The 13,322-nt window shown below is 31.1% G+C and overlaps 1 protein-coding gene across 1 annotated transcript; it reads left to right on the top strand.

Annotated features, from left to right (window-relative positions):
- Positions 1-11,152: 11,152 nt before the first annotated feature.
- Positions 11,153-13,322, top strand: LOC144564037 (uncharacterized). The gene is made up of 5 exons (XM_078313535.1): positions 11,153-11,179; positions 11,965-12,272; positions 12,359-12,709; positions 12,926-12,952; positions 13,050-13,322. Exons 2-5 carry the CDS (start codon positions 12,036-12,038, stop codon positions 13,320-13,322), a joined length of 888 nt encoding a protein of 295 aa, XP_078169661.1. The 5' UTR covers positions 11,153-11,179; positions 11,965-12,035.

Genomic DNA, 13,322 nt, shown 5'->3' with positions numbered 1-13,322 from the left:
GAGCATACTCCCTAAGTACTTAATGTGTCATTTTCATTTACATCATATCAAGACTTTTAAAACTTTGTTTATAACATTTTAAAATGCTACTCAAAAGTTTTTAAACCTCTATCTACATGAATTTAAATTCTAAATTTGGATAGTTTTAACACCTAACGACTTTTGTTTTTAAGCCAAAAAAGAAAAGATTATTTTCACACACTCTTTTTTTTCCCCTCAATCATCATTCTTCATTTTTCGAACGATCTGTGATGAATTTTTCAAACCTAAAAATACAAACGCTTTCTTCTCAATTTTCTTTTTTAAAATGAGATCCATGGAGAAATAGTTTTGAGTTATTTTGGAATCATTTTTTTTTAAGTTAATCCATAGCAACTTTTGGAGTGAATATTTTAAACCATTTAAACCTTTGATGTCTATCATTTAAACTACTACGTTCAAGTGTTTAAACATTAAATCTAAGTTAATTTCTTTTACAGCTGAGCTCTGATGTCTATAATTTAGACTACTATGTTCAAGCATTTAAAACTCAAATCTAAGTTAAACTTTTAAAGTCAATACGCTTCTTGGAACGCAACTTCTCAACCATTTAAATGCTTCAACTTAGTATTTTAAATGGTGATATTAGATATTTAAATGGTTGTAGACTGAGCTTTAAAAGTATGAAATTTAAAGTGCTCATGGAATTTACTTTCGAAAAAAAAAAACTTCAAAATAACTCAAAAATATTTCTTCATGGATCTCATATGAAAGTAAAAATCAAGTAGAAAACATCCTTATTGAATTTGTCAGAAAACTCATAAATACCCATGAAATGAGATGTTTTAACTTTTCTGTAAGGATGAAATTGATAAGAACAAATATGCTTTTGACAATACCAATAAATGTTGAATGTTTTTCTTTGTTCAGAATCCATTATATAGTCTTCAAAATTATAAATAAACATGTAACTTGATGATGCTGGGCCTTGGATATATAGAGCACTTCCTTCTTTCAAACCCATTTAAGTGCTCAACAAAATAATCATTAAAATCCTATCTAATGCTAATGAAGGAACTGGGCTGTGCTATGGAATATTGGGCTTAAGAGCCGAATACACTATATCTGGAAATTAATTTTCATAATTCAGTATATCTGTATATGGCAGTTGCCAAATTCTCGAATTATTTATTCATAGTAAATAAAAAAAAGGGAAAAGATATGGATAAATTTTACAAAAAAGAAGGCATGTTTTTGGTATGATGTTCCAATTTTCTTTTTTCTTTTTTAGATTTATAGTTTGGACTTATGTGATGTTTTGTGATGTTCATGTATTTTAAATTAGTTATGTTTGATTATGTTATGCTATGCTATACTATAGGTATGTACTTTGAATTTGTTATGCTTTTGTTTTTTGGTGTAATTCAGACTTTTTTTTTATGGCTACAGCTATTTAATTAATTATATTTAAGAAGACTAAATGAAAAAATAAATAGAAGCTACAACCATATAATTCTAAAATTTTATAAAAACTAATATCAGTCTTTGCTTCTTTTTTTTTTTTTTAGCAGCTTGCAGGACCTCCGTCCCGTATGACGTTACAGTAAAATGCCATACAAGAAACATACTTTCTCATTTTTAAAATTTGCCAATTGTTTTTTTCATTTTTCAATTTTTTTTCTATTTACTATAAATAAAAAATTGTGGGCCAAATCCTTGGCTGTGGGTGGATCTATGTTACTCAGATATTTCTAATTAGATTCCGTACCGATACGATACGGATACGATATCAAATGACATGACGTATCCGTAACTATCTAATACGGTCAACAATAATGATTGAAACGGGCTGATCCAGCTCCGATTCATATTGAAATAGGCTGATATGCGTGCATGGACTCGGTCTTGTGCACTGCGCGTCACCACTGTCAAAAAATTTATTCAAGCACCATCCAAAATTCGAACCTGACTCCAGGTGATAAACATCATATACCATTACCACCACAGTAACTTACATTAATTTGTTGTTTGAAACTACTATCTATTATATATAATTTATACTTGAGTTGATTTTTTATATTTATAATTGATATAATAAATAAAAGTGTTAAATTAATAAAATAATTAAAATAAAAAATATATAGTAGTCATCTAGAATTCTTAAAAATTGTTGTATCTCCATATACGTATCTATCTGATACGATATATGTAAAGATATTCATGCGACACATGCATGTGTGGGTCCTCTTCCTGATTGTTTGATCGAGAAGCAGCATTGAAATCAAACGGTTAATTGTAAGGTCCAAATGAGCAGCGCGAATAATTGATAATGCTTCCCCCAGCTTCTTGAGGTTATGTATCACAAATTTACAAGTGTGCCTTTCGAACATAATTGCCAATTAAGTTGGCACGATGGATATATTACGACGGTAGAAAGAGAAACTGATTAAGACCGTTCCATTCAACCACACGGTTGGGGGCACTGTCGTTGCTGCTCGATCCACTCTTCTCGTGCCACGTAGCACTGGATTCAATCCTCTTCGTCAGTTCTAGTGGTTTGAAAAAAATTGACCTGTACCGATTCGGACCGTGGTCATAATCTGGACCGGCCTGCACCGACAATTATCGTTAATTTATTCAGCTATTGATAATATAGACAGAAAGGTTGTATTATCGTTACCAACAAAACCTTTTAGAAAAGTAAGCAATGGCACAACTAACCTTATAAATCTATAAGTGTATATATGTATTGCAAGCATCCCTGCAAGTATATAAAATTAACAACCCAAAAAATATAATCATTTTCAATAATTAGTCTCTTATTTACAATCATCCCTGAATATATATATATGTGTGTGTGTGTCGGTGCCTCCTCGGTAAGCAGATCCCCAAGACCCCTAGTTGTTTAACTAGGTCTACAACTGCAAAGCTCCGATAGCATGTTGTCGGCTAACAACCCATACCTGTATATGATGCAAATGTTTTTAAAGCGGTTGTTTAGTCCAAAGATGCTAAACTTTTTACCTGAACAATAATCAACTTAATTAGTGTCGTGATAACACAACACATTTGAGGGATATGGAATTGTTCAAAACAAAAATGTTAATTTTGGTTAGTATTGTTTTGCCTTTTCATTTTGAAAATATTGATCAATTGTCTTGTCAGACACTACATTTGGCATCTCTCAGAGCATGTCCTCTTTTCCCTTTTTTTCTTATATTTCTAAATGAAGCGAGAGTGAAATAAAGAAAAAGAATAAAGTAAGAAGCATTCAATTTTTCTCTCCTGCAAACAAGGAATAAGAGCAAAAGCAACCCCTTTTGTATTGTTTACATGTTGGGTTGTGCATATATTGCTCACAATTGTTGCAGTATTTAAAAGTTCTCACATTTGTCTGCACCCGATTGATTATCAAAAAGAAGAGAACATAATTTAATATATATCCTTGATTAAATTTGAACCAACCGGAATAACTCTATTGATAAAATTTACAGTCCAATCTAATTCGGACCTACAAAATAAATGTCTGAACTCGTGATTAATTGAATTCAAAAGTATCCAAACCTAAATAAATTTATAAATATTGAATTGTCGAACTTAAATTAATCTAAATCCAAGTGATCCATGATCCAAAACATCTCCAAACCCGAAGCAATCAAACTAAATCGTATATCCAAATGACAATTATACCAATATGAGTTAATATGAAACGGAAAAAATTGTAACCCAATAAAAGATATTCAGATTTAGTTGTGGAGTCCTTTTTAGAAGATCCCTAAGAGCCTTGGTTGGTTAACTGGGTTCGCAACCGCAAAACATTCCATCCATGCAAATATGCAATAACAAAGTTCTCCATACCTGTATATGGTGTATTTTTGAAGTATAATTCCTAAATTGAAAGATACTAATCTTTTCACATGAACTTTGATCAACTTAATTAGTGCCATGACAATATATACACCACATTTGAGGGATGCAATTGTTTAAAACTAAGTTGTTAATTTTGATTTGTATTGTTTTGCCTTTTCGTTTTGCAAATATTTATCAGCTTGTCTTATCAAACACTGCATTTGGCATCTTTCATAGCATGTCCTCTTTTTCTTTTCTTTTTTCTTTTTCTAAATAAAGGAAGTGACATAAAGAAAAATGATAGCAAGAAGTATTTAATTTTTCTCTCACTGCAGGCAAAGAATAAGAGCAATAAGCGACTCCTTTTGTATCGTATGTTGGATTGTGCATTGATCACAATTGTTGCAGTATTTTAAAGTTCTCACATTTGTCTGCACCCGATTGATTATCAAAAAGAAGAAAATAGAACTTAATATATATCCTTGATTAAATTTGAACCAACCGGAATAACTCTCTTGATAAAAAATTTAAAAATAAATGATCCGAACTCATAATTAATCACCTTAAAAAATATCCGAACCTAAATAAATATATAAATATTGAACATTCGAACATAAAATAACCTAAACCCCCAAATCATCCATGATCCAAAAAATCTCCAAAACTTTAGCAATCAAACTAAATATTTATCACAATCTGAGTTAATATGAACCGGAAAAGATATTTATAACAATCTGCATTGCTAAGGTTTTGAATTTTCAAATTTTGTTGGTAAACCAAATATCTTTTTACTGATGCATTATGCTATTTCATTAATTGTGGGTCAATTTCTTTATAAGGGATTAATTCCGTACGTGTTGCTTTTATAATTTGGATATTATTTTTGTATTGAATAGGACAGTTATTTGAGAATTTTTTTTTTACATAAAGCTGAAAGTACACAATATAATATTTAAACTGTTAAATTATAATTTATTCTATAATACTGAGACTATTTTGTGTTTTGTCTCTGTTCATAAAAAAGTAAGGTTTAATTTATTAAATAAAATACAATATAATAAACTATTATAAGTTTCTTTATTACACATAGTTATTCAAATAAACAGAAATAAATCAAATCTAATACTTATCAAAGTCCAATATTAATCTGAATCCAACTTAATTCAATTCAAACACAATCCGACCCACCCTATTTATGTTTGAAATATGGAACTAATTAATTACTCATAACACAAGATTACATAAATATAATCAGCCCGAATTACTGAGATTGGTCCAAACTTGAAAAATTCAGAACCTGTATAATTAATCCAACTCATATAGTTAATTATTCATTTTGAAATTAATTTTACTAAATTACATATATAATAATTAAGTTGCGCTTTTTTTTCTAAATTACATATACCTTAATTTGTTCTAAATTTGAATAAAATTAGAACGAAAATATATTGTGTTTACTCCTACTTTTTATGAAGTATTAATGACTCACTCAAAAAAAAATTATAACCATTTTATTTGAAAGACAACTCTTGAAGCAGTTGAAGAGCAGTCAATCACACAGATAGTATAAATCTACTACGTAGCTTTCTTTTTTCCTGGCCCAAGTAGCTTTCTCTTTTCCTTTTTGTAAGGACACAGATATGATAAATCTACTACGTAAATAAGCATTGAAGAGCAGTCAATCACACACTACAAGATCTCCTTGCTAGTTTGTTCCTTATAAAAGGGATCATAATATCTCTGGTACTCTCTACCTATCAAACGAAAGTCACAAAAAAGGAAGAGAGGGAGTAATAATTACAATGTCCAAATCTTCTGTTGAACCCCCAGCAAAACCTGATCCGAGGAAGGTGCTCTTCAATGAAGCAATGAATCGCAATTGGGACAAGGTGAAGCTTCTCTACAGAAACGAGGCAGTCCAAGGCGTGCCTATTACACGTGCCAATGACACCTTGCTTCATGTTGCAGTTTCTAGTGCCCCGGAAAAAGTAGTTTTAGAACTCCTCGATTTCATTCAGCCTGAAGGTATTACCACTTTATATCTATTAAAAAAAATCAATATGCTATATATATAATAGTTATATACCAGGTACCATATACGGCTATGTGATGTATCATTTAAAATTCTGCCTTTTTAATATAATGCAAACCCTTTGGTTCCTCTAGTTGCCAAAACTGTTGTGGGCTCTCCAGGAAGTTACTGCTAACATATGTACATATACATGTTTGATGATTCCTTTCTAAGTTGCCAACTTAAACATCTTTGTTTCTAATTGCCCAATTACCTATTTTCAAATCGGCACCTAAAAGTTGCTGAAAAGAATTTGAAATAATATATGTATTAATTAACTAATGCTTTAACATGTAAATAATTAACTGAGGCTCTTGATGTTTTATGGACACAATGCAATTAATAATTAGGGCTTTTAATATGGAATTAAAATGTTTTACCTATAGCTTTTGGATAAAAACTATATATAAACCCCTGTCGGCAGTATAAGAAGATTAAATACTGAATAAGGAAAATGTAAATTCTGTAGGATCTTTGAAATAATATATCATGGTATATTAGCAATGAACCTGGAAACATATTCATTCAAGATGAAATAAATATTATTTACTTAAAAGTCATAAAGTGGTAAATTTCAAACAAGGTGACAATTGTGAACAAATAGAACTGAGATTATACAATATTATAACACACATGCAAGAAAGGATGATGCGGTAACTTTTTTATCAAATTTTGCAGAAGGTTATAACACGTACACTTCGTCAATCCCTATTAATTACTGTTAATTATAAACTTAATTAGTTATAATTAAGAAGATGCATGTTTAAAAGAATAATTTATGAAGTTAGTCCAAAAGGATTTTTTGGAACAAAAAAAAATTAATTCGGAATTCTACGAGTTGCTTCGGAAAAGGTGTATATATTGTAATAGGAGGGTTGAAATACCTCATGTCTTTCATGCCACAACGTGCCTCACATCCTTTAATAGTCATTTAATTTTTTGTTGGAAAATTCAAATGCTATATTAGGTCAATATATACATAAGAAATTCATATTGTATGTGTAAGAGAGAAAAATGATAGTTTCAGATCTCAATAGTCAATAGTCATTTATTTATGTTCATATCCAGTTAGAGAGGATACTGACAGAAAATTGGCCTTGACATGCTTGTTTGTAAAAAGGAAGTTAAGATATGATTCATTTAATCCATAACCATGTAGACCCCAATTAAATTTTCATTTTGAATTCTAAGAATATTTGATGCAATTCTCACAGATATGCTCAAAATCTTGAACACAAAGAACAAAACTAGGGATACCCCACTTCATCTGGCGGCGGCTATTGGACTAGAGAAAGTTTGCAGGAAGATTGCACAATTGTGTCCAGATATGGTAACCAGTGTACGTAACAATCTTGAGGAGACTCCACTCTTTTCGGCAGTGCGTCACGGAAATAAGAATGCCTTCTTTGAGCTCGAGCTTGTCATCCATAAGAAACAAGAGCTGAAAATAGATGGAAAATGCTTATCAGAGAGAGACGTCACTCACTGTAGGGGAGGTGATGGTAACAATATCCTTCACTACGCCATTAAAGGGGAACAATTTGGTATGCGCTTTTTCTACAAAAAAATTTAAATAAAATAAAACGTAAGCCATAATATAACTAACTATTCAAATGTATTGACTGTAGATTTGGCATATGACATCATTTGCCTATATCCACGGTTGGTGAACTATGCCAATTCAAGCGGAGAAACTGCACTCCACACTCTGGCTAACAAGCCTTTTGTTTTCAAGAGTGGAGCTCACTTTGGCTTATATGATACGATTATATATCATTGTACTCGAAACTTCTTTTTTTACATAAATATATTACTTTAATATTGAGGGTGATACCATTTTCAATGATAGAAATCTAATTCTTAATTAATTGTGATTTTACCATAATAATAATTGCTATATGGTGCTTCACAATTTGACTACATTAATATTAATTGTAACACCATTTTCAGTGATTGAAAATTAATTGTTAATTGCAATTTTTACAATTATAATAATTGCTATGTGGTGCTTTACAATTTGAGTTGAGAACATTTGATACTGTGATTGTAGGGACAATTACAGAGCCACTCAAGTTTAGTTTTGTTAATTATATGAAGAAAGAAAAAACAAGAAGAAAGGCTGAACAAGCAGACATTCTGCAGGAAGATGAAAATAAAGTAATGCCAATATACAAAGTTTGTATTGACCTATATTCTCTGATGAAGTATTCTATCAGCTGCATATTTAATACTAATGGTATGAGAAAAAGAATACTCAATATAATTAACCAAAATAAGAACAAACTGTTCATATAGATCATTTCTTTTTTTATCGACTAAACTTTCATATTTGCCCTATTGCAGCTTGTAGGTCAAAAATTGGTACCTATAAGGCTTGGTGCACTGATGTTGAAAATCCATGTATAGTATACAAACCATCATGATATAATCATAAATAAGCTTTTCATTCTTATAATTTAGTAAATCTTGGCTACTAAATTTTCATATTTGGTATTGCAGCTTCTAGCCCAAAAACTGGTAAGGCTTCGATCAGTTCTGGTGAAGAAGACCCATCCCAATCTCCCAATTCTAATCAAGAAGACCACTATGTTATAATTATATCTATCAATTTTTTCCTAGAATTTAGTAATACTTGGCTTCTAAACTTTCATATTTGATATTGTAGCTTCTAGCTCAGAACCTGTTGCAGCTTCTAGCTCAGAAACTGGTAAGGCTCCTAGTTTTGGTGAAGAAGATCCATATGTATTATACCCATTATGTTATAATTATATCAATCATTTTTTTCTTAGAATTTTGTAACACATGGCTAGATTCTTAAGGTTAACTAATGATATAATGGAAAGAGACTTTCATATTACTATTTGTACAAAAGACCCTATAAAAATGTAAATGAAAAATGTTTCAACTACATTTACCTCACAATATTTAATGAAGCAGAAATCCAATGTCAATGTTTTTGGTGTTCCCTCATGAACACTAGTCCATTTTTATTAATAATTTAAAATATAAATTCAGATAGTACATGTGAACCATTGATCTTGATTTATTTTTAAAGTAATGGATTCTCGTTAAAGATTGTAATTTTAAACTTGTGTTTTACTAAGGATGAAAAAATCAACGGTGGAAATGAATCATCATAAACCATTGATTTCTTGGCTTCTTTATATGTATGAAACAAAAGTCAAAATTTGACGTCATTAATTTCCTCTACAAACAAAAGAAAGATAAACTGTTTCGTTTTAAATTTTGTGCAAGTCGAAAATACATGGGCTTATGATCATTCTATTTAATTTTAGTTTCGTACAATATATTAATTTTAAGATATACTTTTGTCAATTAAATTTTAAGATATAATCATTGAGAATTTCTTTTTGTTATGTCAAGGATTACTTTTGGCAGCATGACATGCTAAGGTTTAATAGCATTAAATAATTCATGAAGGACTAAAACAGAAATACAGGGTGAAATTTTTGAAAAAATGATAACATGATATGGTAATTTTTAATGAAATCTTACTGTAATAAATTTGTATTTTTTCCCTTGATTTTATTCTACATGAAAGCTGAAGCACAAAAGGAACCGAGAAGAATGTACCCGAAGAACCATGATACGATGATTTTATTTTTCAAGATGATCGTTAAGCTCCTATTAGTTGTTCTTGGGATAGGTACGTGCATGTATATATATATATGTGTGTGTGTGTGTGTGTGTTTGCATAATATCTTCAAGAAAATGTCAAGTTATTCTTTGACACGAATTAAATGCTGAAAGTTCTTGTGATCGGTATATAGTATCCTGCTTGGAAAAGGTAATTTTATAATTATAAAAAGCTCCTCCGATTGAAAATATGAATAAGATGAACTAGTTGTTCTTATTCTTATAGATGGTATATGAGGAAGTAACTAATTATAAGCTCAATATGCACTGTTCAATTTTATTTCTAGATGAAGTAATTGACCGTTCTTTTCGAAGTTCTTAAAATTCTAGAATTGCAAATTTGGTCAGAAAAGTAAAATTTTGGCTGATATAGACAAATGGCAATGATATTCATATTTGATGCTTGCTTACACTTATTTGGTTCATGATGATGTGCAAACTTCATTTAGACAATAGAAAACAAGTATTTACAAATAGACAAACACAAAGAATTGTTTTGTAAAACCTAATTTCATTAATTCCCAATTGGGTTATATAGGGTGTACATATTACATAGAGATCCCTCATCTATTTCACAATTACCCTTTTACCAAAATACCCTTGATACAACTTTGTTTCTCAACACAAATTATAATCATAGTACCAACTATAATTTTACGGTGCATAGCCAGAGAAAGAAAGAAAGAAAGGAGTATGATTCTTAATATGGTTTGCAACAATTAATAAAGATTCCATTGAAATGTGAAAGAAAAGTTGCCAATTATTATCAACCTTTTGCTCAGATGTTTACAATATTAATTTAGTATATCATTCTGTGACTAACGTCTTCTAAAGTGTTACCGATACCGAGACTGCAAACAATTACGGAAATTAAACAACAGCACAGCAATGCAAAGAAAATAATGAATGAACTGGTGAATTATTCAACACTCTGGGAATACGAGGAAGCCAGCGGTGGAATGGAACCAGATCTAGATGAGTATTCATTAACATTTGAAGAAATAAAATCCCCTCCATCAGTAGAAATTACACCAAACCCAAGTGAAGGTATGTTGATTAGAAAAGATAAAATTTCTCAATTCACGTTTTTGAAGACTTTGTGCCATATATTACAGTGAGTAAATCAGAATCTAGCTAGTTTACTTCCTTATGTTGGCCTGCATCTATGAAACAAACATTTGAATTAATTTTCTACGCATATAACTTGCAGTGGTTTTTTAATTATTATTTGTAATGAAAAGTGCGGTGATTGGTAATATTTTATTTATTTTTCGATAAACAGTATGATTGGGTTTTATAATACGTGTCTATACCATCTACAAAATCAGCAATATGAAATATGATGATTATTTAGTTCTCTTGGTTGAATCATCTATGACTAGATATATATATATATATGTATGTATATATATACAATATTAAGGGTTAATCAACTAGGTCATCTTCATTATTCAATAGAAGACTCGTTACACTTCCTTCTGAAGCTAATGACATCTTGTATTTTGCAATGCTGTCATATCATATACTTTACTAATACAGATGAAACCATCCCGATGAAAGCTGTAAAAGAGGCACGCATAGACATGGTTGAAGAGAAGGAATCGACGAATAGATCTGATACTGGTATGTTCAATAATTTCATAGTAGTCAAGACTAACACAAGATTAGTGAAATAAAATTTTATTTAGCGGATGCTAAATTTCTCTCTTCTCTAAGATTCTAACACAAATTTTACTATATATGCCAAAAACACCAAATCAGGCACCCTGCTAGTAAGATACAATTATAGCCATGTAATTTCCCAACACCTCAGGTGTGTATATATGGATTCTTGATGTTTCATTTTTTTCAAGCATAAATTTAAAGAACACAAAAATTCATTACAGAGTCACGAAAGAAAACTTCCTATAAGCATACTGCTGTTAGAAAAGGTAGATGAGAAATCGAAAGCATGTTGCTACATGTTTTGTTAACATATATATGAATTTTTTACATTTTTATGAATATTTTACATTTTTATGAATATTTTGCATTTTTATGAATTTTTTTACTATTTATTAAGTCAATTTGAAAATTATTGATCCAACGGTGGCTTAACAAAACAGTAAAATCAGCAGCCACCGTTAGATCAGCAATTTTCAAAGTGGCTTAATAAATAGTAAAAAAATTCATAAAAATGTAAAATATGGTCACCAAGCATATATTAATATGGAGAACAAGATGAACGGTTCAGATCAATTTTTTGGATTTTAAAATTTCAAATTTGGACCATATGCATATTGACCCATATGCTACCGAATGCATATTAGTCACTCTCTCTCTCTCTCTCTCTCTCTCTCTATATATATATATATATATATATATATATACACACACACATTTTACAATTTTGTCTACATGTGCTACAGAAAGCCCTGTTTTGGTAGCTGCAAAGAAGGGAATAACAGAGATTGTGAAAAAAATCCTTACGAAGTATCCAATGGTAATTTTTGACCGAGACAAGGATGCAAAAAATATTGTTTTATTGGCAGTAGAGCATCGCCGGGTCCAAGTGTATGACTACATGCTGATGAATTTTTCAACTTCGGAGAGTGTATTTAGGAAATTAGACAAACAAGGAAACAGTGCTCTACATCTTGCAGCCAAGCTCAGTGATAGCCGCCTGTGGAGCACTGGAGCAGCAATTGGCTTACAATGGGAGATCAAGTGGTACAAGGTGAGATCTCTCTCTCTCTCTCTCTTCTCTCTAAAAAATGGAAATAAATAAAATATCCTTAATATATGTAATTTTGCGGTGTGTAGTATGTGCAAAGTTCAATGCGCATAATGGGCAGAGGAAGATCTACCGCAGCCAACAATGCAGGAAAGATGCCAGAAGAGGTGTTCATAGAGAGTCATGATGCACTGATTAAAGAAGGAATCAAGGGGCTAAGAGATACTTGCCAGCTGTCTTGCTCCGTGGTGGCCGCTCTCTTTGTAGCCTTTCAATCTGTCAGCGCAGTTCCAGGAGGTGTAGCCGAGCAGTTTGGTTTTCCAATCCTCAGGAAAAGACCAGCAGTTTTTCAGTTGTTCGCCATCTCATCCGTTCTTTCCCTTTGCTTCTCTGTTACATCTATTTTCGTGTTCCTTTCAATAATCATCTCAAATTCCAAGGTAAAGCACAACCCCATGTAAATTAATGTGTGCCCCATATGTCTTAATTAGAACGTCAATTTCTTCGTATTTCCTTTCTTTTACTTATGCATGCAGAACTTTAATTTGCGATGTAATTGCTTAATAGTCTGTTTAGTAAACAAAATTAAGAAAGAATATACAATTTGTTAATCTTTTAGTATGAGGATTTAATTTGTTGGGCAATATATTTATTAGGTGTTTATTAAAGACGTACCTCAGCAGGTAAATGAACTGTTAATAGATAAAGAATTCATAACTTGTCACCTTTTGATGTTTCAACATTACAAAATTAAATTCTTATAATTGATTTGGTGATCAGGTATGGGATTTCGAGACGAAACTTCCAGTGAAACTCATCCTGGGGCAGACCTCCCTCTTCATGGCAATTGTTTCTACACTTGTTGCATTCTGTGCTGGAGACTTTTATGTTTTTGAAAGTCTCAAATTTGGAGCGTACCTCATATATGCCATCATGTGCTTTTCTGTCATTTACTTTGCCGCTGAACAATGCCCATTATACATTAACCTCATCATACAAACAATAAATAAGAAACTTCCAAAGCCTGAGATGGTGCAGGACTATAGTAGCTAG

The sequence above is a fragment of the Carex rostrata genome, chromosome 1 (genome assembly GCF_964058835.1).
Source record: "Carex rostrata chromosome 1, lpCarRost1.2, whole genome shotgun sequence".
Taxonomy (NCBI): domain Eukaryota; kingdom Viridiplantae; phylum Streptophyta; class Magnoliopsida; order Poales; family Cyperaceae; genus Carex; species Carex rostrata.
The sequence above is the reverse complement of the archived record's forward strand: the minus strand, read 5'-3'. Positions and strand labels throughout refer to the sequence as shown.